Source organism: Tympanuchus pallidicinctus, unplaced genomic scaffold (assembly GCF_026119805.1).
Source record: "Tympanuchus pallidicinctus isolate F22 unplaced genomic scaffold, pur_lepc_1.0 scaffold26, whole genome shotgun sequence".
Lineage (NCBI taxonomy): Eukaryota > Metazoa > Chordata > Aves > Galliformes > Phasianidae > Tympanuchus > Tympanuchus pallidicinctus.
Genome location: NW_026294743.1, coordinates 1,983,894 through 2,010,511, shown reverse-complemented (window position 1 = coordinate 2,010,511; position 26,618 = coordinate 1,983,894). Strand labels below are relative to the sequence as shown.

General features: G+C 39.7%; 2 protein-coding genes across 8 annotated transcripts in view; one reads left to right on the top strand and one right to left on the bottom strand.

Annotated features, from left to right (window-relative positions):
* Positions 1-907: 907 nt before the first annotated feature.
* On the bottom strand, positions 908-20,140 carry PRMT9 (protein arginine methyltransferase 9). Of its 4 annotated transcripts, none has more exons than XM_052690215.1 (14): positions 20,061-20,140; positions 16,032-16,083; positions 15,295-15,506; positions 14,667-14,815; positions 13,141-13,377; positions 12,339-12,506; positions 10,544-10,646; positions 9,963-10,069; positions 7,509-7,701; positions 4,833-5,016; positions 2,892-3,603; positions 2,003-2,156; positions 1,419-1,541; positions 908-1,218 (listed from the first exon to the last, which is right to left on the bottom strand). In XM_052690215.1, the coding sequence occupies exons 3-14, from the start codon at positions 15,478-15,480 to the stop codon at positions 1,003-1,005; spliced, it is 2,532 nt and encodes an 843-aa protein (XP_052546175.1). In that variant the 5' UTR covers positions 15,481-15,506; positions 16,032-16,083; positions 20,061-20,140; the 3' UTR covers positions 908-1,002. The 4 variants fall into 4 exon arrangements, with proteins under 4 accessions (XP_052546175.1, XP_052546172.1, XP_052546176.1 ...); XM_052690212.1 differs by lacking the exon at positions 20,061-20,140 and adding an exon at positions 16,464-16,541; XM_052690216.1 differs by lacking the exon at positions 20,061-20,140 and adding an exon at positions 16,464-16,529 and having other exon boundaries at positions 16,017-16,083.
* Positions 20,141-20,244: 104 nt separating this feature from the next.
* The window catches only part of ARHGAP10 (Rho GTPase activating protein 10), a 131,945-nt gene continuing 125,571 nt past the window's right edge, over positions 20,245-26,618 (top strand). For 3 of the 4 annotated variants that reach the window (XM_052690218.1, XM_052690219.1, XM_052690220.1), the window contains exon 1: positions 20,245-20,478. In XM_052690218.1, the coding sequence (XP_052546178.1) occupies positions 20,325-20,478 (154 nt within the window). In that variant the 5' untranslated portion in view covers positions 20,245-20,324. The remainder of the gene's footprint in view (positions 20,479-26,618) is intronic. The other variant, XM_052690217.1, reaches the window with a different exon arrangement.

The following is a 26,618-nucleotide window of genomic DNA, read 5'->3' as shown; positions in this document are numbered from 1 at the left end:
AACAGAACTACTCAGTCCCTGAAGGTGATCCCAGCTAGCCTGCCTAAAACATTCACCTAAGGGAGAGTACACAATGATTTTGCATACAATGAGACTAGAAAAGCTGTTTGTGAATGCCTCTTCTACAGGCTTTTGTTAAGGACACATTGCAGAAGTGTGCTGTATAGGGAATGGACAGCAACAATATTAAAAAGAAGCTTAATGCTTCACTACGGAAATACCTTGTTCCTCTCTTCCCTGTAGCTAGAGGGATAGAATCAATGCTGAGAAATAGAATCAATGCTGAGTCTTTCATCTGAATAGAAGATTTAAGAAAGATAAAGAAATGCTGTTATAACTGCATGGAAGAACAGTATACAAATGCTTGTGGTGGCTGCTGTAATTAATTGTATCAGCTTTCTTAAGAGGAAAAAGTTTATATTACCAGAAATATGACTCTGTAAGAAACTCCAAAAGGCTTACTGGCTTTACCTTGTACTACATAGCTAGACTTAGTTTACAGCACTCATTTATAGCCTTTTATAATTACATGCAACATGACCACGTGATGCTGCAGTTGGAATGCTATTACAGTCCTTTTTACTAGGATAACATCTCCATGCACTTACGTAGGATGCTTTGACTACCAAGAAGCAGAACCAAAGCTTGTGAAACAAGGACTACACAGTCACAGCTATTTACTTCTGACATAAAGCATCTAAAATGCCTTTCTTTCACAACAGATGATGGGGCACCAATAGAAATCTGTCCCACTTCTACTATTGCTGCAGTAGCTAGCCCTGAGATTTTTAGATGCAGCCCCAGCAATACTTAACCAAAACTGCTTGGTAAGATACCCTTGCAGTGCCCATTTTAGTCTGTCCGTTGGATGGACAAGTCTACCAACTCTTAAAACAGTAAAATAGCCTTTTTGATCAGTACATAAAAATTAGACTTTAATATAAATTATTATCAGTGATGTTACGAACAGTTGGTGTATGTGTAGTTTACACTGGACGTTCTTCACTGTTTAACCGTAATGCTAATATTGCTTTTATGGTGCTGAACATCAAGCACAAGTTCATCTCCGACCTGCACTTGGAGAGGCTCATCAAGAACAACTGCAGCTTGTTTCCAATGCGAGAACTCATCAGATGTATTCAAACTATGCTCTTCATCTAGATGTATGTGATACCAGAAGGGAATTGCAGTGACTTGGCCAGACTTACAAATTTGTACCTAAAAAACATTTAAAATATTAGTTTGACCTTCATTCATGATTAGTTTGAACTTCATTTCAATCAGAGACATTTGCAGAGAAGTAAATTCTGCAATGAAATTTTCAGCCCAGATGAACAATAACTGGGCAGTTCTAGAGAATGACAGCTAAGTGCACTTAAAATTGTATGTAATTATATACACACATACACACAACTCACCTTCACCTCTCTGCTTCCACTGTTTAACAGAGGATTCATGAGGTCTAGCCTTAATAGCTCTGCTGGCTTACTCAGAGGTACACACGGTAATGTAGAGAGATCCAAATAAACACGAACTGGTACCTAAGAGTACAGACCATACCTTTAGACATCAACAGTCATTCAGAAGTGGTAAGTTTGGGATAATTATAATGCAAAAGTTTCTAAAAATTATTGTAGTGTCTGTAAGAAACAGCCGAAACGCCAAATGCACCATTTTAACCCCTTCTGAAATGTCACCGTTGAAATACAAGGTGACGAAGGAGACAGAACACCTAGGAGCACAGTCATTCTTCTGTACATTCCCATTACATCTCCCATTACTCAGACAAATTCTCACTCTATTTCCAGGAAAAAAAAAAAAAAACCATAAGCTTTTCTGTGTAGCTTCATCTCAAAGCTCCTTCCTGATCACAGAAATCTCTCTAGATATCAAAACATGAAGTTTCAGCTTTTTAGTTTTCTTCCATTTTATACCGAAGCTAAACAATTAAACAGCTGCATGCTTTGGAACTGTACTTGGAAGACATCCAACAACTTCATACCTTGAACTGGTTGATAAAAGGAGCTATATTAAACCCAAGAGTTGGTTCTGTGCCTTGAACAGCACTCTCCAGCAACAAAGACTGCGATTCTACAAGCATCCCATATACCAACACATACTGTGGAAATATCTTCCCTCCGCTCTGAAGTAAACATCTGTAAAATGAAAGAGATTTCACCTCTAAAGCTTATTATTCAACAGTAAGGAAAGAACACCTACATTTAATACATAAATAAAAACACATTAGTTCCTCCTATGAAGTCAAGTGCTCAAAAGCATTTGAGTTTGATCCATCTGACCAGACAGCTGTATTGTACAGAAATCAGAATTCCTCCAGTAATTCTGTACTAAGCAACATTTTCTCCATGTCAGTATTGGAAACAATGATATTTCAAGACGAAGGTAGCAGGACTTACTCAAAGCACCAATATCTAGTAGCTCTTTTGGTGCCTCCCTGGCTGTTCTAATCCTCTGTATCTGTCTCTTAGCAATACCACTTTATGCCAACAATAGCTCCATGTACACATGATGGAGCTTTTTTTTTTTAAAAAAAAAAAAAAAATAACAACTTTGCTACCTCAGTTATTAGCAAGATAGTGGCTATTCTAGGACTTCCTAGCAAACCAAGCAGCACGATCTTTCACTTGTATTATTGCATGCAAAAAAATAAAGCACCCTATGGAAGTGAGATCTTGACACTTCTAGTTACATCAGACATTCCAGATGCTCTGGGAAATTTACTCCTGAAGTGCAAGTTCAATCTGTTCAGAAAACAACCTTTTTCAACGCTCTATAGAAGAGACATTAGTTCTGTTGCTAGAAGGAATGCTTTCAAAAAATTTCAGATAATTACAGATACCCCAAATTCCTTTTGTCCATTTGTACTGTACCTGGATATTGCAGCCTTTTCCATCACCTCCTGCTGGATTAAACCAGATGTCTCTATAACATCCAAAATAATAATACTCCATAATTTATCGGATTTGGGTCTCTGTAGCACCACATTTTCATCTTCTAAATGGCTGAGCCAAAATTCTACAGTTTCCTTAGGGAAATTATTAGCTTCTGAAATTACATTAAGGACTGCCTGATGCTGTTCTTTCTCAATAGAGCTGTAGGCTTTAACTGGCCCAAGTTTGCCAGCTATAATTGGTAGGATGGAGAAGCCTTCAGATACATCTAGTACGTACAAAGGATCAGGAACCACATCTAAAGAGCTCGTGTTCTGGCTTTCTTGGAGGTTCACCCCACTGCCATATCTGTCAATATCCATGGACTCCAAGTCCTTACTTGGATTTAATGATGACAGAACTTTGCCCATGGCAGCTCTGAAGCATTCGTGGTATGGTACATTGTTCAGCAGGGCTATTTCTGTGGATTCCAACACACATACTTGACCTTTCTCATCCTGTTTGCTAGTTGTCTGAAGACTAGCCAGAGCATTACATAATTCAGCCTCGTTGCCCAAACTCAGTGTGTCATCTTTGTCACTGCAGTCCATCCCACACTCCGAAGTTAAAAAAGAAATCTTCTGGATCTTCAGGTAGCAGTCTTGGCAGCAAACTTCCATCATCACAGTATCTCCAGCCTTCACAGAATAATCTTAGAAATAACAGCACAAAATCATGTCCATTACAGCAAATACTACCACTGCAGCATATGTACAGTACTCTATAAAAATAAAAAAGCAAAGATTATCTCACTGCTTCAGCAGTTTGGTTCTTTTTTTTATTGTGTATGAAAGATTTGTTCTAGTCATGTTTCTTAACCCACAGGAGAGAACAAGACAGAACAGATGAAGAGGCTTGGGTACACAACACATAATAGGCTGGAACCAGAACAGCCTCTTCAAGAGGAGGCTCCTCCAATTTTCAGTACTAAGCTCCAAGCCCACTACTGAAATCTGCTACCATGTTCACATCTGCCTTATCTGTCCTACACTAGGCAAATCCATTTAATCTCAAAACAAGCTTAAAATAAATACATACTTCTCTAAGTGTCCTGTCAACAGCAGAGCTGAACAAAAACATACTTAGGAAGAAATTGCTACCAAGTTAAAATGTTCCATATTTAATATTTACATTTTAATACTTCCTGTAGACAAAGCTGAATTTGTATTTATACGGAAAACAATGGCTACAGTTTTATCTAAAACAAACACAGTTCAAGTTGGCCTGCATCTATCAATACAGACAAAAATCCGAAACAAAATGGCTATAGTCTGACAAACACTTCTTTCAGCGGCAACGCAAGCTACAAGCGTCTCCCCTCTGCCCTATGCTTTAAATTAAACTGGTCCGTGGCACAGATGCCCCTACTGTCTATCTAGACAGGCAAGTGAATAGGAAACAGGTGAACAGAGCAGAAGCTGCTGCAAATGACACTGGCACTGAGGAACAGCTGTGGCCAATGAAGTTGTAATCCGAAACGGATGCAAGGGGATAGGTGAGAGATTTTAGTTTTGTTTTTATGGCAGCAACAGCCAGCAACTACCACCTCACCTCCCTTTCAAATGTCACATCCTGATTACACAGAGCCAGTGGCCTCACATTTCGGAAGTACTCCAAAAAGTATTTGATTTGGTACAGGAAAAAAAAACTGTTCTCAAAATTCTTATCTGTCTCACAGCAGAGTCCAACAAACAAGACTTGCTGCACCAACTTTCCAGTACAGTCCATAAACTCGATCAGGAACCACCTCACAGCTACATGTTACTGAACTTCTCCTAATCCAATTACTGCCATTTCTTAGTCTCTGTGATTAACTTGGTTTCATTTTGTTCTTGGGCTACTCAGTTTATGTAGTGCACCAAGAAAATCCACAGTACTCACCAGGGAGGCCTTGCACAGGATAGACTGCCTGTTCCCAGCAAGTTTCTTCACTGGGACTCGTAGATAGAGCGTGCTCATCATCAAGCTGCAGTACAAACCATACCACAATAGCATCTAGCACTCCTCCTTTAGTGACTGGCTGGCTGAGCTTCCAGGGCTTTCTGTGCGCAAGGCTCTTCAGCTCCTGAGCAGAGTGGAAAGAAAAAACAAGTGTGAGAAAGCTCCTTTCTATACATCCAAAATGGTTTCACAGTAGTCACTATCAAGTCACTCACATTGCTGTACCACTCCATGAGGGCACCTGGCAGAAACCTGGAGTTAGGAAACTGCTACAGTGCCAGCTATCAGCATTACTCTCATCAGAACAGGGCTCTCTTCCCTCACTGAAGCACAGTCACGCATACAAAACTACCTCTGAAAGTATGTATTTAAAAACTAGTAACTGTAACAAAGGAGTTCATCTGGCAAAGCATGCCTTATGAGAAGTTACTCTTTTGTATCAAACTCAAACCAACACTCAGACACATGCTTCAGTTAAAACCTGTGTTCAAATTCAATCAGCTCTAGAAATACTATATGCTAGCACTGAGTTCACTACAGCCAAAGTTCAGCACAATCACCACAAAAACACCAAATCAAACATCTTGGAGGCTACATTCTCTGCAACCTACACTATCAACTTTGTGTAAAATTTTACTACTGAATATTTCCTAAAGAGTCTTCAATAGGTAATAGGAATGAAGTCATTTTTCACACACACTTCCCCCAGTAATTACCTTCTGCAGTAACATTCAAAAACACAAAAGGCACAGCTCTGATGTCTTTATACAGCTCTGGCACAGGCCAGTAAGAGGATATCAATCACAAGGGACCAAGGTTCTCTTAGTTACAATCAATTACACTAGTAACAGCCTTGCCTAAGAATCCATTTGTTTACAGAAGAGCTCACGTCAGCATCTGTTCCCTCTAAATTTAAATCTTAACAAAATGCAGAAGGCAAAAGAAAGTTCCCTGCCAGAACATAACTAGTTCTCTCAAGCTGCATTTTTTCTTCTCATTTTATTCTTGGCCTGTGCTCTCCAGAAGCTGATCTACCTCACAACCGAGCTGAACAAAGCATGCGTCAAAATTACAGGATGTCAATAAAGTTCATAATGAAAAAAAACTCTGCAGGCAATGGCTCAGTTCCTTCAGAGCCTGAAGGGAGTAATCAGCTGTAATTACCAGCTGTGAAGGTAAACAGTTACTTCCACTCCCAGTGACACCAATGTGCTGCCAGCAAACAGGCACACAGGTAGTTGTTACCTGGGTAGGTACAAATGTCTACAGCCTGCAATTACAGCCACATCCCATTCCCCTGCTGGGAAGAAACTGTGCTGCTGCTGCTAATAACAGCAGTAAAATAGTCAGCACAAGTCAGAGGCCTTTTTTTATTATTATTATTTTGACTGGCTATAATTACTTTTCTGATCTTTACTTTGAAAGCAACATGCTAGCCCTATAACAAAAGTAACAGTAAATTTGCAACCAACTATTCCAAATTATTTAACTGTGTTTCTTCCCTCCACTTCTACTCATGATATCTCCACCTTTCATAACCAGAGTACTTAACACAAAGCTTCAAAGTTAGAGATCTTCACTCAAGATAATCTTTACATGTCTGTCAGTGTCAGACACTCAGAAGTAGACATCTTTCAGGTGTAGCAGTTTCTTATTTATGCTAGAAGCAGAAGCAACATCAGGTCACAGAAATTGCTCCCAGCAACGTTCCAAAGACCCTTTGTCTTTTCTCATCTTTAACCTCAAGACGTCAGACATGCTAACTAGAAAAAGCTATTGATTCAGAACACTGCAATTCCCGGCCAAGCAGTAGCCAAGAATAATTTCATTTATATAACAGAATCTATTTTAAGCTCTGACTCACCACTTTGATGTTAACTCCTCACCATGGGTCACTGAACAAGAAACAACTCACCAGAGACCAGATGCAGAATCTTTTCAGCATGCTCAGCTGTGAGCAGGTGATGTTCTTGCCTTACAGCCCAGGCCTATTTGATATAGGCATACAAATACATTCTGTGCAAAATGCACAAAATAATCCTACTGTATTTTACAAAGCTGGACAACAAATATCATAGGAGCTGAAGGGTGGAATCAACATGGTTGAATAGGATATGGTATTTTAACTCTCTTCTCTTTTACACGTCCCCAAACACTTACGTACCCTTTATGCCAAGTGTGAAACATACCCTCACTATTATCTCCACAACTTCTCTGAAGATTCCCTGTAACTTTACAGGAATTAACTTAGTCAGCTCCTTGATGCATAAAGGAGTAAAGATGGATCTATTGCATTCTTCCTCCATTTCCTGTACTGATGCTAGCAGTTGTTTGGTCCTACGGTGAACTCATCTGGGGAACCAAACGACGTCAAACAAACAACAAAAAAAACCTTTACCTTCAAAAACCCAAGGACTGTCACCTGATGAATCAGATCACTACAGAATCAGATAAGTATGAAAACCAGCACAGGATTAAGGCAGCACTGCCAACCTTACGCACGCAAACTGTTGCGGAACTGAACGTGCCAAACATGATGTGGGCCTCTTTTGATATACAGATTAGTTCTAAAGGACATAAAGAAGAAGAAGAAAAAAAAAAAGTATGTATGTTTACCTGCAGATTGTTGAAATCCACTGTCATTACTTGAAAGGGTTCTGTCAAAGGTACATAACCTCCAGGAATTCGACTGAGCTTTTCAGTGGTGTAAGGTTCGACAGTTTCCTCTGAACCAGCAAAGGCATACATTGGACTAAAGAACTTCACAGAATGTGGCAAGTGTACACCAGCAACTTCGTGTGCTCCCACTCTGGGGGGAAAGTAAGAAGAAGAAAAATAAACTTCATGATCCTTTCAAGAATGGCTAAGCCTTTCAAATGCAATGCACAAGAATTAGAAGACCCTATGCTCTTCCAGAATACTGCCTTATTGTCACGTGACGTGACCCTTTCAAGTTACCTAGCTCAAACTGAGAAACAGCATGTAGCAAACTCCGGTATCTTAAAGGTTTTGTGACAAACAAAATGTATCTTTAGCAGAAGGTCAGTCTTGTCACAAATTTGTCAGTTCATCTGTTCTTCTGAAGTAAGTGTATCTCACTTAGATTGGAAACAACTGCTTTAAAGAAAGAGCAACAACTTCAAAAGAAAATGAAAGCTTATTGGAAAAAAACAAACAAAACCACTGTTAGGCTCTAGAGTGATTCTGGAAAATAAGCAATGGATGCAGACATACACTTTGATGTATTAAGTACATCTGCTACACTTAATATCAAAATTACCATTTGAAGATCAAGTAATAAAGCTACAGAGAGAGGTAAACCAGTAGGAAACTTTTTGTTAGGTTGACTTAAGGGCACCAGAAACAGAATTACAAGAAAATGGGTTTATCCTGCATTTCAGTACATCCTAGGAGAAAATGGAAAAAAAACACAACTCCCTTCCCCTCCCCCCAAAAATAAATATCAGAGCACAAGAAATCCAGCCTAACTTCAATAAAATTTAAAAAATAAATCATTGAATGACAGAATTGCTGATCAGTGGAACACAGAGCAAACAATCAGCATCAGACAAAGATGCAAGACTATAAACACTTAAGAATGAAAGCTGATTTCCTACCAGATATAGGCTCAGTGTCTGCTGCTAGATGAAATATACTCTTAAGTGTACTTCAGGAAAAAAAGAAAGAAAAACCTCAAGTATTCACAGACTTCTGGGCTATTCACCTACTTTAAACCATTTGGGCAAAGAAGTGATGAGGAAAAGCTGAAAAGCCGTATGAACTGTACAACAACAAAACAAAAAAAATAGCACCAGTTAATATAAAAAGCACGAGAAAGAAGATATTTTTATACTGCTATTCCAAGCATCTTCAAGCAAGTTGCTCAAAAATAACAGTTAAAAATCAGTTTTGATGTAGATCATGAAAACACCCAGGGAAACACAGAGATGTATGTCACAAGAATCCAAAGAGACATGGACAACTCAAACTTGAGATCAGACAAAGCTTTCCAGAAAGCTACAGCCCTTGTTATGAGTATTAGCTTCCAACAGCTATGTCCATTAGAGGGAAAAAAAAGGATCTCAAGGTAGAAAACAGAAAACTTACAAGTGACTTTTTTCTTACCATATGATTAACTGGTGGAAACTCTTTCAACCCTGCTAATTACTTGACCTTAAACTATACTGTTAGAATGGACTGTTAATTACACAATCTAAGTTTCATCCTGTTTAAAATCTTTAAGAAATACTCATTGCCATCTTTCAAGGCCGTGATTACTCCTAAAAAGTTCTTCCAAAGGGAAAGTTCTTCTGTGACCAATTACTATGAGAACTTCCGTCTCTTTGACTACTCTTAGGGGCTAACACATTAGGAAAGTCAGTGATACGGCACAAGTATTTTTCTGCTCCAGTACATGAAAGTATCTGTGTAAGTCAGTGTTTTCTTTAATCTGCAACAAGATTAATCCTAAACAAAGTAAGATTAAACCTCTTAGACAGTCTCCATACAATGATATTGTCTTAGAAGACGAAAATGAAAGCAACTACGAAAGTAACTGATACAGTCACAAGTGGTATCAACAAAGAAACCTGAGAGTCTGCTAGCTCAAAATGAGGTAAGGCACATATTGAGAAGGATAATGCAAAGTGGGATTATTAACATTTAGGCTTTACAAAATCCTGTCCGCATCTGAAAGACGAAGGATCTAACAGTGAGGTATGAAGCAGATTATAAAGAAGGTAAAATGAGGATAAAGGGCAACTGCTAATCCAAGAATCTCCAATACAGAAATTAGGAAGTAATTTTACTGTTGAGGAATAGCATGTCTTTAATATGCACTAATATTATTTCGGCAATACTGAAAATCAAGTGATTTAGAAGAAGGAAAATGAAAAAAAGCATCCTGAGAAAGGAGCGGAAAGAATTGGAGCAGTAATCTGCTTAGTGAGACATATGCAGTCATTTCAAAAAATAAAGAGAATAACAATTGAAAACTTTTAATTAATAAGTCACAAAGTCTTCTCCCAAGTAACAAATGCATGTCCAAACCATGCCAGAGTTTAAACATACCTGTGATGTCTACGTATCTCTTTGCATTCCACTGCTATTCCAAATACTGTAGCACTTGCAGGAATAACTTGCCCGTAGTCGTTACTATGGACATCTTGATTTATTGGCTGTAACATTAATAGGAACATTCACTTACACCTACTTCTATAATTACTTCAAAGCCTACTTTAAGTCAGGATTACAAAGTTCACAGTATATAGGAGAAATCTCCAAGTCTTTGTCTTTGCTGCAGATCAAACTTCCTCCTGACAGCGTATGTCAATATATCTGCACATCAGTTTTTACTTTTTCAGTTTACTACTTCCATAATTCTAAATCTATGCTTTAAATTGTATCCCACTATATTTGATGAAACATCTGAGGACCTTTTCCATAGGCATAATTCCTGTACTTAACACCAGAGGTCATCAGTTCCAGCTAGACAAAATATATTTTCTGCCAGTTAAGACTTGATTTGAATCCTTATTACTTGGAATCAAGGCAGAACACAGAAAGTGTATTTGTGTATATATATATGTATGTGTATTTATATAAAAATAACCCAAACAGAAATCACATTTACACTTACCTACATCACCTACCTTTGGCTGTAAAAGAAGATGTTCCCAAGCATGTATCAAGCTCTCCACGATCCCTTCACCAAATAAACCAGCATCAACAGTTTCTGTGACAACTAAGGAAACTCTACATAAAGGAAAAAAAAGACAGCATGAAACGCAATTCATATCAGGCCTATCTGTTAAGTTATTCTTTTAAAGAAAAATACTAACAAGAAAGCAGATTCCAATATGAGATCAAAGCACAACTTCTCCCAGCTTTCTGAAGTTTCAACACTGATAGGCAACTAAATTCTTCTAAAAAATTATTCAAGATACAAATAAGATGTGACACTGAGCAGGAATTTACCATACATTTTATTGGTCAGTATCTAAAAATACATTGTAGGGAAAGAATCTAACCCAAATAAGAAGTTATTTCAGCCTGAGACACAGCATGCATTTTATCTGTACCTCATGCAAGTGCCCACGTGTTACAGATCTTTCCAATATTCCATTTTAACCAAGGCACAATAAAATTACTAATTAGACAAATGGATCCTGAAATCCTAAATCCTTTTAACTTCTTAAACCAAGTATATAGCAGAAGACTAGAGTTTCCAGAACAGTAACAATTTATTCCTGACAAGTGAAACCCAGTAACTCAGGACAGAAACTGAGAGGATGCACATGCTCAGTTAGTACAGCCCAGCTGACACAGACAAAGCTTGACAGGTGTGCTTAAGCACGGCAGCTTTGCTTTTCCATATTATCGAGTCTGTACCATCATCAACACAGATATTTTATCCCACATTAGTAATGTGTAATAAAACATTTCCCTCTCATCTGAAGTGGTAAATCAGCACTTTGAGCATACTAAAAAAAACTACCATCCCCTTACATCTATATCTGCTAAAAATATGCCTGAAGAGCACCTTCTGAAAGGGATACAGAGCAAAAAAACACTAAGGTAGCCTAAAAACTTTGAATTGCACATAGTGAAAGCTATAATAATGGATCCAATTCTTATTTGCCAAAAGGAATTCCCAGTTGCTGACTTGCCCCAGTGGCTCTTATTTTGCTTTAAAAGCCATTACTTAATACTGAAAATATAAGCTACTTAGTTTTCCATAACACATGAATCTCTGCTACAGAAGGCAAATACGTGTAAGTATCATATGAGTTCATCCTAGGTGATGCTCAACACTGAAATCTGTTCTCGGACGAAAAGTTACAACACTCTTCCATTGAATTTTACTCCTGCACCTATCGCTACTCTCATCGCCCTTTGGATCCATGGCACAAAGAAAACAGGAGGGACTCCTCCTTCACTCTGAAAACAGTATGAGGCTCTGATGTGACAAGAGGGAAGAGGAAGCTTCACCTCTCTTCTTGATAAGAGGTAGACAACCGCATTTCTAATCTCTCTGGCCAAACACAAAACGTCACATAGAGTCGCAGGAGTATAATATATCTCAGACCCAGTCTTTTGCAGGTCCTATTGTATGCCTCCATCCTATCCACCAGTTGCAGAAATGAGCCCAAAGTTGTTACGTGTGCACACACAGTGTAGTAACCCTACTACTTCTTTCCTGTTGATGCAACATAATTGGACATGCCTCTTAGGTACCACCCAAGAACTAAAATACTTCATTTGTAGCATCACTGATTTACCATAGAACATGATCTCAAAAACAATGTCTGCAATGCTCCATAAAAACCTTCTCAACTTTCCCTGCGGTAATTAACCACATTTATGGTATTTCCTGCTTAGGCCACATCATATCTTAAAATGAAAAGAAAAATTATAATGTTATCACAAAAGAATACAACAACTCACCTTTCCGGGATGTGCTTTGGAATTTCTATATCAAATGACTTCAAATGTAGAAGCTTGATTTCTCTGTCCATGTTATTTGCTGCCACTACATCACAGGCAAGTTCATACATGGTTTTTGACAATTCACAGGCAAAGACAGAAGATGCTCCTGCCTTCTTTGCAAACATACTGAAATACAAGAATCAGAGCTTTCTCCCTCCTATTTGTATCATTTTAGGTAAAGTATGTGTCATAGTTCTATGACTTTTTGGTTATTAGTATTCCACATCATAACATGATACTGAATCTTTTGAAGTTCTGTTTATGCATCTGCTTTTTATTTCTAAGAAACTGCCTAAAATTTGCCACTGAATAAACCATTAACTTTCTTGCATGAACACTAATGCCACACAAACTGACATCCTGCTGACACGCTACGTCCAACATGGACAGCAGGAGATTCCCCAGATATACTAAATCCACTCTTTACAGCATCTTCATTTACTAACTTTTTCCACATAAATGAAGCGATTATTAAATACTACACAATAGCTTGGGATGGAATATTTGACATTACGACTCCAATCTATACAGTAGTTCTTGGCACAAAAAGAAAACCTGCAATACAAAGAAAATTGCTCCCACAAACACAACTGGAATTGGGCACTAACCTCAAGACTCATCGACTACAGAAAACTTTGTTTCCTTTCTTAAGTTTTGCCTCAACAAGGTACAAATGTAAAACAATTTTTTAAGTAGCAAAGACATTCTGTCAGACAAGTGTTTCTAATAATTACATGTTAAACATATGCTTATGACACACCTCAATATTCCTGTTCCTGTTCCGATATCAAGGACAGACTTGCACCCTGAGCAGACAGCATTCTCTATTGCTTTTAGGTAAGTAAGATTCCTCTTGGCATCATTAAGCATGATGAAGTGCCAACGTTCCACAAGCCAGTTTGCAACACGATAGAAATTCTCCTTTGCATCAGCAAAATCTGGGTTAAGCTTCACTGCTTTGTGAAAATATCCAGCTGCTTCATCTCTAAAGCCCATTCTAATGGTAAAAACAACAAATAGAAAGCATATGTTCAGATGCGAATTGTAAGACTGTGGATTTACAGGCATCAGACAAAAGATTACAGAAATATTTTATGTGAGAAAGATGCTCTATAAAAATACTGATACTAGCTTATTAAAAAAATATACATGTTACTTAGAAAAGCAAATCATTTCAAAATGCAAAGGCAGTAAAAAAACACCACCGTGTGTACAGCCTTCATTTGCTATGGGACCCTTTTATGAACTAGGGTCATTTTCTATATTCATATTCTAACTAGGGTTAGAATAGGTTTTACAAGAACATGCTGTAATTGTATGATGATAGCAAACCTGCAGTCTCACAGATTTTTCAAACTGCAAGGGAATGCTACAAAATCCAAGTTTATCTCACCATATTTAACTCAAATATACTACACAGCAATGAAAATTTGAGTTATCAGTGCTTCTGTTAAGAGACAATTTTAAAGTGAAATGGACAACTGAAGCAAACTTCTCTGATAGCAGACGGCATTGAAAAATAAAAGCTATGAAATATATTAAAGGGTACAACTCTCTTGCCATGCAAGAAGGGTGCTTCTTAGAGCAAGCACATGAAACAGACAGAAGGCACTCATAACCAAAACTGCTCGGATCCATGACTGATGTTTTAAAGTCCAGTCTCGAAAGACTTTAAAATTCAGAAGAATAGCAAGCACCATATGTTGCAAATTTTGGGGAAAGCTGTAAAATATTGTTTTTTTTGATATTAAATAATTGCAGAAGCTTGAACTGTTTAAGAAAAATCAGTCCTACAAATACACATGACTAGCTTCCTCATTTGAAAGGTCCAATCCTACGTGATCTAAAGAAAAAACAAAATTTAAAGACTGTGCAAAAGCAGTGGTGTTCAGAGATCTCAGAAGGGAAAAAAAAAAAAAAAATCCTATATTAACAACAACAACACTTAACATGATGAATTTGAACAGTTACAATCTTGTTTTTGTTTAATAATTACTTAATAAATGAGTTTAAAAATACTTAAATGCAGTGTTTTTACTTAAAGTTTTTACTTCAGTAGAAGTGCTCTTTCAAACACAATGTAATTTTTGCTGTATTAACACATTTTAGCACTGTTACTCAACTTTTTAAGCTGACAAGCACACAGCACTCAACCGCACGCATTATATAAAATCAAGCATAAACTATGCTTAAAAGAAATAAATACAATCTCAACTGACTACTGTTTCTTAACATACAATATCAAAAATCAAACCTCATAAAAACTGAGTATAGACTACTACAAACCTGAAAAGATGTTCTCCCATACTGTTACATATCACTTCATCATTTGGATACAGCTCAAGTGCCTGTTCATAACAGTTAAATAGATCTTGAATTCGTGCTAGAGAATCCAGTTCTTCTGCCCATTTAAAGAGAGTAAATTGGAATGTTTCCTAGAAAACAAAACGTACAGCACTGAGGTTGAAAACAGTTACCAGAAGTGAGGAACTGAGACATGAAAACATCAGATTTGGCCACACAAGCTTCCCTTCAGGAGCAGCAGCGCTCATTATCGTCCCAAATCTGTTAGCTCACTTGAAGTAACAGAAGTAAACTTTCAAATATCCACACAAAGTATCATCACCCAGAAATGGATACTAAGGGCCTATCCACGTACTACTGTACATTATTCTACAGAACAAGTCAATATCAACACAGCCCATTTTTATTAAACTTAGTAGACGCATACAGCACGAAGAAAAAAGAGCATCAATTTCCTTCTATAGACACATGCAATTCATTAAACAGGTTGCTATCTCAATTACTTTTCTTCTTTTATTTTCAAAACTGAATGGGAAGATTAGCTACAGACAAAGAACCAAAGGCACAGACCACATCACACAGACTCAAGAAGAAATCCAAGGGCACTTACTTTCACACTGGTTTTCAGCTCGGGAGCTAGATTTAGTACCAGGAGATAGTGAGCATATGCAGTTCCATAATCCTGGTCCTCCAAGCAATGCTGAGCACTCTGCAAAGATCTAGAAATCAGCTCCCGCCTGCCAGCTTCCTGAGCACCTCGGTGACTACGACGGAACGTTGCATTTGAGTGGGACATTCTGAAGGCTGTAAGCACTGCTCTTCCTAAAAGAAACAAGTAACACATGCTGTAGGACAAGGTTACACAGAGCAAACAGACTAAACAACATTAAAGTTTTCATAAGCATTGAAGACCCTCCTCCCAAATCCTAAGCATTCAAAAAGTCAGTGGTCTATCTTTAGACCACTGATAATTCCATCAACTTTAAAACGAACTTCCACTATCCAAAAGTTAGGCATGCATCACTTTTGTGTCACATGAGGTCCTGCAAACAGCTTAGGTTTCTGAGCTTTTAAAAAATAATTCTGGCATTGCATATTTTAGCATGTCTTTAGGCAAGTAGTTCTGCACAAAAAAAGCTCATGCACTGAGTTTCCAGTCAACTGAAGAATTTGAGGCTAACCTTCTTCCACTTCAACAGCAGTAACCCCATAAAGCCATGTCTCCTGCACAGACAACAAGCTCAAAAGACAACATGGTTATCTCTCCTCAAGAAAATGTTTGTTATGAGAAACAGCATGCATATTTTTGTACCCGTGTCAGTTACCACTTACATTTTTAAGGCTTACCTACACACAAGGGCGTAGCAGCGTGTCCGGGATTTTCAGGTATATCCTAAAGCTGAAGAGAGCAAACATTACATAAGGAGTGACTGCAAGGAACACAAAATCACAATAACTGCTTGCCTATTTGTTTAAGAAAGCAGCAGCCATCTATGAAGCAGACATCGATAAATTGCACAGGAATATGCAAGAGCACCCAGGCGCCTGAAGAACCGGTGTGAGTACTCGGGCCAGCGACGCCAAGCAGGCCGGCGCGGAGCCTCACAAGGCCCCACAGGCCGCAACCCGCCCAGCAAGAAAGAGAGTACACAACGAGGCTCAAGACCGCTGCAAGCACAAAGGGCAGAGATTAACCAGGGAGCCCGTTCTCTGCGGGCGACCCGGGAGCTCCCAGAATCATCACCTGCACTGCGCGGGCCGAAGCCCCCGAACACCCACCTCAGGCACCACAGGCCGCCGCCATCTTAGGACCCAGAGCGACTCGGCGGCGCATGCGCGAAGCGAAGGGCGCGGACCGTAGGCCGGCGTGCGCCGTTGCCTAGCAACAGGCGCCGCGAGAGCGGTGCCGCCTCCTGAGATGGCGGCGGGAGCGGTGCTCCTCCTCGTCAGAGGCTGCAGCTTCTTCTCCTGCCTCGGGTTGGGGTGAAACGTGCTGCATTGGTTAGAAAACCGTCTTAAAATTTCCCTCTTGCTCCTGTACTGCTCCTCCCACTCCCTCTGCCGTATATATATATATATATACAAGTATATATATGCACTCATATATATGTAGTATAAAGGTGCTTCTAATTGCTCAAGTTACTTTGCCGCCCACATCCGACGTTTCAAACTGGTAATTCAGGGCATAAGAACGCAGGGCTTGCTAAAAATGGCCTAAATCCACTGCCAATCTAGTCCCCAGCTGCTCAGTGCTGCTCAGACCTGCTCTACGTGTAAGAACTCCCATCACCTTAAATGATACAGGATGTGATATAAGAACAGCACGTTGCGCAGGCACTGCCTATAACTGGACTGTAGTTGTGGTGTTTGTAATATTTAATATGAATTACATTGCTGATAAGCCTGGACAATGACATCTGAGGAGGAAATTCATACCACTTTGTTTTAAGATACAAACTTGAGTTGCCTCAGCCTTTGACTCTGCTCTGTATCAACACAGATCACGAGAAGCAAAATCCAGACCTTTGTTCCCACTCCTCAGTGCCTCACCTTGCCTCCTCCCATGCCAATGACGCCACTTATCTTCTTCCACCACAGAACATGGCAGGCTGCCTCCTCCTGGGATTAACCCTGGAGTGCAGCTCTCTTCCAAAAAAAGGCAGCGTTCATTCAGTCTTGTCCTACTTTTGAGACAAGAACAGGCTATGCCATTGTTCAGTAATTACAAAGCGTTTAGAAGCTGTTCATTATTGCTTTGCTTCTGAAAAGCACGAATGTAGCTCACCCAGGGTTTTACAGCTGTGGCTGCTGCAGATGCATTCATTTTGGAGAAAAAAATAATCGCCATACAAAAATGCAAAGCCAGCATTTTGAACAAGGTGAAAAATGGTACAAATGGAGAAAAAAGTTACTCTGAAAGAAACACAGAAACAGTTAAAACCATAATCCATAGTGAACATACTACTGTTCTGCAATATCACAGGGGAGGAGGAGGTGAGTCAATGAACTTTCAGAGTGAAGGGACCCAAAGGAAAGCACTGAGAACAGGTTACCTGAATGACACTGCCACCAGCTTCCCACAGAGAACAAACATGCCAGAAAACCCCAAAAAAACTGCTTAGGGTGAACAAATTCCAAGAATTGATAAAGTGCTTAGGGTAAATGAATTCCAAGAGGATGTGCACATATTAGCGTCAGAGGATAATAAAATATATCTAAACTGAGCTGTAAAGCAGGACCTAATATCTAAGTCAACTGATATAAACAGGCACTCAGCTCATCCTTCCATTTTGAAGGGAAAAGAACAAAAAGCAACAAAACTATGAACTTCAAATGAATTGCAGATGGAGAACAAGCTTCTCTGAACTTAGCTTAATTATGCTTCCCAATGAAGGAAATCATTAATGTCTGCAGAACATGGCAGGAAAGAGAAAACAGGAAGCACTGTTAATTATCACCCATGGACAATGAAGTGTTACAAGAGTGGGACTCTCCCAAATGCTGTAATGGGCAGCTCCATCAACCTCTAAAACCATATTTCTAGATCAGAGAAAATGCCAGATGGACAGTATATTTTACAGCACTTATTTCTAAAAGTAAATTAAGTACTGCTGTGTGCTAATTTGACCCAATATAAATTGATATTTCATGCAGTTACATTAATGGGTGAAGATTACCAAAAACTGGCAGTGTAAAATCTTTGCAATGGGAAAAAGTCAGTTCAGTTCAAAGGCTAGGTAGGGTTTTCCTAAGTTCATACCCATATTGTACTTTTTAAGGAAAAAAAAAATGGTCACAGAATGTGTTTGCATAAAGCTAAGATAACAAAAAAAAAAAGGGTGGAGCTGAAATGAAACTAAATTCTAACCCATGTAAAGATTTTTCTCCTGAGGTAGAAGCACGTAGGCAGGAGACAAAACTACAATACCTTTGAAGGATGCTGCTGCTAATAATGTTTTCTTCAGTGTTTTCAACAACTAAGCACAGCTGCACGTTGCAAATAAAATGCCAGTAAGACTGAGTTAAGCTTCTAACCTGTAATCCATCCTTCCATTGCAGATTAGAAGCATGACTAGTTGGAGGAAAACACATCAGAACACTGACTTACATGAAAATCAGGATATCTAACAACAGGTATCTATATGCAAGAACATAAGGTGAAGTGAAACCAGATACCTTGCTAGCATAAGCCTGTTGTGTAAAATAACTTGAAGTATGAAACCATGCTTGCAATGGTTAACAACAGAAAATAACCAAAGCAAAGATTGTACAGTATATAGACAGGATGTTGCTAAAGGTTCACATACTCAAGCTACACTAGTCTTTTAAACGAGCCTACAACAAAGCTGCAAAATTTGATGACATTGAGTAGAGAATGGCAGAAAAGAGAATTTTCTAAAACACCAATACAAAAACTTCATTAGCAAAGAAGGTGTAGCTACTTTTCTTGCTCAAACATGTCATTTTTGTCTGTTTAATTTAATAAGTTATTATTTCTACCCCCACAATTTGACCATTTCAGGATCAGATTGCGTTTGAACCGGTGGGTTAGGTTTTGCAAAATACAATCTCTCCCAGTAGTCGCTAAGAACACAGGGTGTTGTCAGGACAACAATGCTGGGTGAACAGTGTAGAATACCAGTGTAACAGTGAATTGGCTCTATGTAAATATAAAGATTACTCTTTCGTCTTTTTCTGAGTTTGAATTCAAGCAACTCCATAATTGCTTTACAGCATTACAATGGAACGATAATAGGAAAATTGCAGTAACTATAAACAACCATGAAAAATATTCTAATTTTCTTCCTGAAGATGAGTACAGGACAAAGTAAACAATCTTCTCAAAGAAATATTTGCTCTTCAAACACTGCTCCAATAATTCAAACAGAGATAAGGATTGTTTGTTATTTAAGGTTGATTCTTAGTGTCCATCTTAGCCCAGTTTTTAGTAGCATACTGACTTGGCAGTTCAATGATTTCAGAAAGCAGTCTGAGCACACGCTGTGACGTAGCAGCTGGAACACCTGGCTGAAGGGGTTGAGTGCACTCTGCACCTCCTGGCCTGCCTTCAGCTCAGCACTGAGGTACATAGAACAGTCTTCTCGAAGGTCTTACTCTTAATACAGGTTTTGTAGGAGTTTATTAAACGAAGACATAATGGTGAGGCTTAGCTACCTCCCCGAATTAATTTCACACTCAGGTACGTGAGCAGGATAGGGTCAGACCCTAGGTGAGGGGCACTAGCTGGCTCTAACAGCAGACGCAGTTGGCACTAAACGGGTCGCCCTAAAACCGCAGGTTTCGGTTAAGAGCCTGTGTCCCCCTTCAAGCCTCCTTGCCCTAAAACCCGAAGAAGTGTACCGCGTGCCCAGTCACCTGCAGCCGACAGCCTCCGTTCCAAAGCATAACCCCGAAGCGCTGCTGCGAGGAGCTCGCGGCTCGCTCTTCCTCACCACCCTCCTGGCGCGGCCCCGCCGCCCGGCGCTAAGAGGCGGTCCGCCAGTTCGGCCGGGCGGGGCTCGGCGGCGGGGCTGCCGGGAGCGGGCCGCCTCCCCTGCCCAGCCCTGAGCTCTTTGTGGCCGCCGTGCAGCGGGGCGCGCGCTGATCGCTGCGGAGGTCGCCGCGAGGAGGAACGCAGCCATGGGGCTGCAGCCTCTGGAGTTCAGCGACTGCTACCTGGATAGCCCCTGGTTCAGGGAGCGGGTGCGAGCCCACGAAGCCGAGCTGGAGAAGACCAATAAGTTTATCAAGGATTTGCTCAAGGATGGGAAAAACCTGATCGCCGCCACCAAAAGTGAGTGAGGAGGGCGGGGGAACGCCGGCGCCGAGCTGTCTTGGCCGGGCCCTGGTTTATGTGTTTGTCGGAGCGGGGCCCGGAGTGAGCTAAGGTGTTAATCTGCCGGGAGGAGTGCATTGGCGTTGTACCGGTGCGTTGCCGAGCCGAGCGGCTTGGGAACTGCCTCTGAAAATAAAGAAAGGTGTCACGTGTGCGCCTGGCGTCGGTGGGGAAGCTGCTGAAACGACGCTTTAGTAACAGTTTTCAGTTTGCTCTGGAATCACAGGGCTTACGGTTCTGTGGGGACTGCGCTGCTACCAGCTCTGTGCTTGGCCTCTGGAAACGTGACAATTTTTTTTCCTTTTGCCCTTCTTGAATGTGTTCATGTATTTTATATGTTTGTATATACTATGCATGAATAGTAGCTGTGCTGTGGTTTGGTGCCCACGTTAATGCATGTTCTTACTGTAGTCCAGTAGTAATGTAATTTCTTCCATTTGAGATACAGCGCTATAGTTTCCTTTTAAATATCTACTAGGATGACTGTCTGTAGCCATTATTCAAATGAACAACTAACACAGCAGTGTGACACTGCGTTTTCAAAAGTGTTCTGCGTCTCCAACGTCACAGAAAACATCTGAAAGCAGAGAAGCACAACTTCCAAGATGTTTTCTCATAGTAAGCTGTGAAGGATTAGCCCAGTGGAGGGGGCAGTTCAGCTGTCCGGATATAATGGGGGTCCTCAAAACTGGGGTAACCTGTCAGATGCAAATAAAGGAATTTCCTTCTCTGTCTTTCTCTGTTTGTGCTCCAGCAAAAAGAAAAGGTAGAAAATGCTTTATCATGTTTCACTTTGTAACTCCTGTTTGCTGTCCAGTTAATGTTCAGTTCTTGCAGATCAGGTGTTCCTTAAGGATGGTTTTTAACCTGCCATTTGAACGTGATTCAAATGTGTAAGAATCCGTGCTTCTTCACATGCAGTACAAAGTAAAAAAAAAAAAAAGAAAAGTGTCTAAACTTGACCAAGAAAGGTAGGGTGGAATCATTCTCCTTTGCTTGTACTTCTCAGATGCTCTAGGAATTGCCCCACAACCTCAGTTTCACACATACACAAGGGAAAGCTCTAACTTTTGAGTCCCCTGACTCTTGCACAGTTCTGTACTGATAACAGCAGCACAATGTCCTGTGCAGGAGGGACTTAGCTTTGTGTGCTAAACTTGCTTATGCATTTCAGTAAGTCTCCCCTCTTAGAAAGCCTTGTTTGACAGTTTGAAACTAAGTCATCTTCCTCTCCTGCTGATAATGCAGTCTCAGGTGTTCAATGGATACTGAAGACAAACAACCAATTAAAACACTGGTGGTTTGTGTGGTGGTTCTCCTTGTGCTTTCAGAAGAAAGGATCAGCATCTAACTATGCTGAGGAACCCAATTCTTTCATTGTCAGGAAACTGAATGAGATATTCTCTCTGAAAAAACAGCTCAAGAAGTGGTCTGGATACACCCATTGTACATTAACTATGTTTTCTAAACTAAGTCTGGCTTGCTATGATGTGGAGAATGTGAAAATAAAGTAGGGAACTTAAGACTGCATCTTAGGCAACAGTTGAGTGTGATTTATTTTGTAAAGTTTAGTCTTTTCAAGCATATTGATTACCAAAAGCAAACATAATAAACTTACCTGATTGGGCTGCAATATACAGAATGTATTAGCCCAGCATTCTTAAGTTTGTGTGAAATGAACTGACTGCATAGAGAACATCTGCACTTCCTTCTCTTAGTTTTATTCAGAACCACGCTTTCCCTGTTTCTCTTGAAAAGCAGCAGCTTACCAGAAACGTTGTGAGGATCTTTAGGTGTGAGTAACTTCAGTGACTGAGTACATCACATTTCCTGTCTGACAGTCAGCACTGCCAATGGCTTTGATGCTGCTCACTCTGGGTTACATCTTGCAAGATAAGCAGATACTGCCACCGCTCCCTCTGACCATAGGCACTGTCAGTACCTCCTGGGACAACAATAACAGCACTGCACATCCCCTCTTTGTGACCTTCCTGTTTGTCTCCATGGTTGTAAGGAAGCGTGTATTCCACAGAAACTTATAAGAACTGATTTTGTCAGTACAGGACTACAGTAGAAAAATACAAGTCGGTATCTTCTGTGTCATTTGGTGAGCTTCCAGTCATCAGTATGAGGCACATATCAAATGTATCTTTGCAGCATTAAATCTTTCAAGAATCTGATAGAAAGATAAACAAGACAGGCTCATAGCTGTCTTATTTCCTGTGTCATGGTTTGAATTGCCAAGTTCAAACTAAATACTAGAAGAATGAGTAAACAATAGATGTCCCTTTCATTTCTTATGACAGTTAGATATCATCTAAAGGGAGCACAGGTAAACTACTTTTCCAGTGATCAGTAAGCACAAGCAATATACACACAAGCCTTTCAGAATAAAAATCTAATACACCTCAAGGGATTTCAGTTCAGTCAAACAAGTGAGGATCACAATAACTTAAAAACAACTTCTGGATGGAGCTAGTAATTCTTCTGTTGAAACAAACTGTATTGAAAGGTGCATGATCAGAGAACACTTATTCTGAAATAAAATAAGAACTTAGAGGATTGGTTCTGAATTATCAAGATCTGTGAGGCAAATTATTGGAAGCTGCAGAATGTGCTGGATAAATGCTACATGCTTACTTTCTCATTCTTGGTTTGTCTAACTCTTAACACGAGCACGAAATTTGAAGATTCTTCTGAAGCTCTTTTCTGTAAGTGTACGAAATCAGGAGCTGCCTCTTCATATATTATGGAATTCCCCTCTCAGGTTAGAGTAGAATGAGTCATAGGAGGGCTTTGGGAAAGATGCCTGTGTGCCCACAGTTATTTCCCATGCCTGCAAGCCTGGCCTCACTCTTCCTGGATGTAAGCTCAAATCAGAGGAGAACTCAGCATGGGTTCAACTGCATCAATTTTGTGAAAGGCTAATAAGAGGAAAAGAAAGAAGCTGGGAAAATAGAGACGTGTTCCCAGGAGCCTTTCAAGTCATGGTCCTTAGGCAATACCTGTTCAGGGGAAGCCCAGGCAAAACTGGGTAGGGATGAGGCCACCTGTGAGCTCTCAGTCTCACCTGAAATGTCTCATAAAGCCTTTTGTAAGGTCAGGACCATCTAGAGCTGCTACCACAAGGTTCAAGTACTCCAATCAATCACTCTAGAATCCAGAGCAGCCTGGGAAACTTGCCTGACTGCCCAGTTCTCATTCATCTCTCTGTGCAACTATTTTGACAGAGAGCAGGATGGATCCTACTGTACCTTGAGATTTTCTGACTTGCTGGCTGCTCTATTTGGTGCAACAGAGAAAGAAAGCAGTCATCCTTACTAGTTTAGTGCTAGTCTCTGCAGGCAGCTGAACTTACTCAGAACTCTAGTGACTGTTTCTTACTGTTGTTTTTTTTTTTTTTTTTTTTTTTTGTTTTGTTTTTGTTTTTTTTTCCTTCATGTTTTTTAAAGAAGGGTTTTTTCTTATACTCTTGACAGAATGCTAAACAATAAACAACTTTTATCTGTAGAAAGAGTTTTTTGGAATACAAAGAGTTACTAGCAGCCGTTACTGAAGAATGCTGGCTTGCTCTAGGGAATATTTCATAAGAAAAAAGCCAGGGGATTCTTTTTCCACTGAGATATTCTCAGTTATTAGTCACTAGTTTTTTTACAAGCTTGCTGTACAGAAGATAAGCAGAGTGGAAATGTTGGCAGTGGGAATAAAGCCATTCCCAATCCCACCCTTCACCTACTGGAATAGGCTAAATCTTTTGACAAAGTTGAATGGAGAAAAATTTTCAATCCAAACCCTGGACCCCATTTGATGTCTGTGTTCACCAAACACTGTTGTCTTTTCACATGTTCTCTTAGCACATAGTTTTGGTTGAACTTCCAGATGCTGGTCTTGGAGAGATTTTTTGGTTTGACAATGGACATCGTTTACATTACAGGAGAGGCTGTTGTAATCTGCATCATAACACAGCATGACAGCTACTCAGATTACTTTGAATCACAATGCTTTTTTTCTCCAAGCACTAAATATATATATATATATATATATATTGTAAAGCTTTCCAAAGTATAATCTGCATTTATGAAATGACTTAGCTGAGTGCATTATGGATGCCAGCTCTCGAAATCTTAGTAATTTTCTGTGACAGTAACATTGTTCTTTTGGCACTCCAGCGCACTTCAAAGAAGTAAGGTAAAAAACTATTAATATAAGGCTCATTAATAGCTTCTTTCAAAGAAACGGACATTTATTACAGATTTTTAAGCAGCCAAAGATTGAGCAAAAACTGAAGTCCTTTATCAAGGATGAAGGGGGGGGAAAGACTGCAAAAGGGTCTTAGTAGAACTGGTGTGCAAAGATACCTAAATCTTCAGTGACGAGCTGTGTCTGTCTTTCCATCCTCTACCTTGAATTCAGTGGGAGGTATGAATTTATTTCCATGCCTTGTGTTTTAGATGCCATGTTAGTTTTCTATTTGTACCTCAGAAATGGCATTTATTTCTGTTATAAGGTGTGCTTTATATGTGATGACAGTAAGCAACTAAATGCTCTTAAACTAACATCTTTGTCTTTGAAATTAATTTGAAAAATACTCCAGTAGGGCAGACTTGGATAAAAACCACAGGTGAGGTAGTGCTAAAGCATCAGGGCCTGAGCAACTAACATAGTACCTGATGGCTTTTTTTTCCTGATTTTAAAAACGGTTTTGTTTGAAGGATTAGGGAAAGACTTTCTTAAAAAAGAAAGAAAAGAACTCCTCCCCCACCCCCCCAACAAAACTCTAAGTAGAACATTGCATTGAGCTCCACCCAAAGTAAATCATTCATTACTGTGTCAGTAGCTATAAAAAGCGTCAAGCTCATTCTGTGGAGGATGCCAGTTTGTCATCTTGAATCATCTTTCCAGCTTGCATTACTAACTCCTTTACTTTCTTTGTCTCACACGTGTTCCACTGTTTTTTCCACTCTATTCCAAGTACAGCACTGTGCTAGTGAACTCAAACATGTTTTGTAAAACACAGGAATTTTATCAATATAAGAGATACAACAGGTTGTTCTTGACTGAAGTGATTCTGTCTTGTGAAAATTTCGTGGAAATGTCAGTCTCCAGCTTTAGATAAACTGTGGGTGGTCATTAGATAATACTGGTGTCTACTGTAATTTCTAGTCTTCACAAGACACAAAGAAGGAAGTGGAGCAGTTTAGAATTCTTACAAAAGCTGTTTGGTAGATCAAGTTCATTTCCTGAATTTAATGATAAGCCTTTTGGAAATGGAATATACTGAATTCTAGGGATTTCTTTTTTTCATTTCAAGGAGACTTTACTGTTCTAAGTTTGTAAACTCAGAACACCTGCTTGCAATTAGTGAAAAAACAGATTCACTGCAAAGGCTGCACACCTGCTAAGGCTGCCATTGTTTTCCATTCCTGAAATGGTATTGTACTTGTTAGCTCTGTAGTGCAAATATACTGTGCAGTTAGATAAGCAAAAACTGTGACACTCAAATCAATCCAGAATGAACCTCAGAGCTTCCAGAGAGGCAGATCTCCTTTTGTGATGCATGCTGAAGTTTGATACAGAGGCAGGGAGAGATGATGCCCTGATTTGTAGTGCTCTTTCTTTGGGACTTGCAGAGCAGGAGTGGCATGCTGGATGCTGCACTCTCACTCTCAAGAGCAGCATTTGGAAACCTGTTTTGCAGTGTCATAGAAGAACTACATCTCAGTGCTTCCCTTTTCCTCTCCTTCCTGGCTGGTTTTTGACACTGCATTAATTACCTACTCTGATCACTTTGACTTCTGTGCTCTGTTTTACATTCAGGGGGATTTTTATGACTTCCGGATGTTTGATGGAGTTCCCCTTCACATCTGAGGCTTAGAGAGTCTCTAATGCTACTTCTGAGTTTGCAGGTCTGACATGCTTTTTTTCCTTATGACAGCTGTTACAGACATGCTATCACACACTGTGTTGATCATTCTTGTCAACTTTGTACAGAGGCAAGGAATAGAGATATTTTGAGCAATTGAGTGCTTTCCTGAAATCTTGAATGAATATAAAATATCCAATCAGACTGGCACAGGCACATTATGTACAGAAGAGCT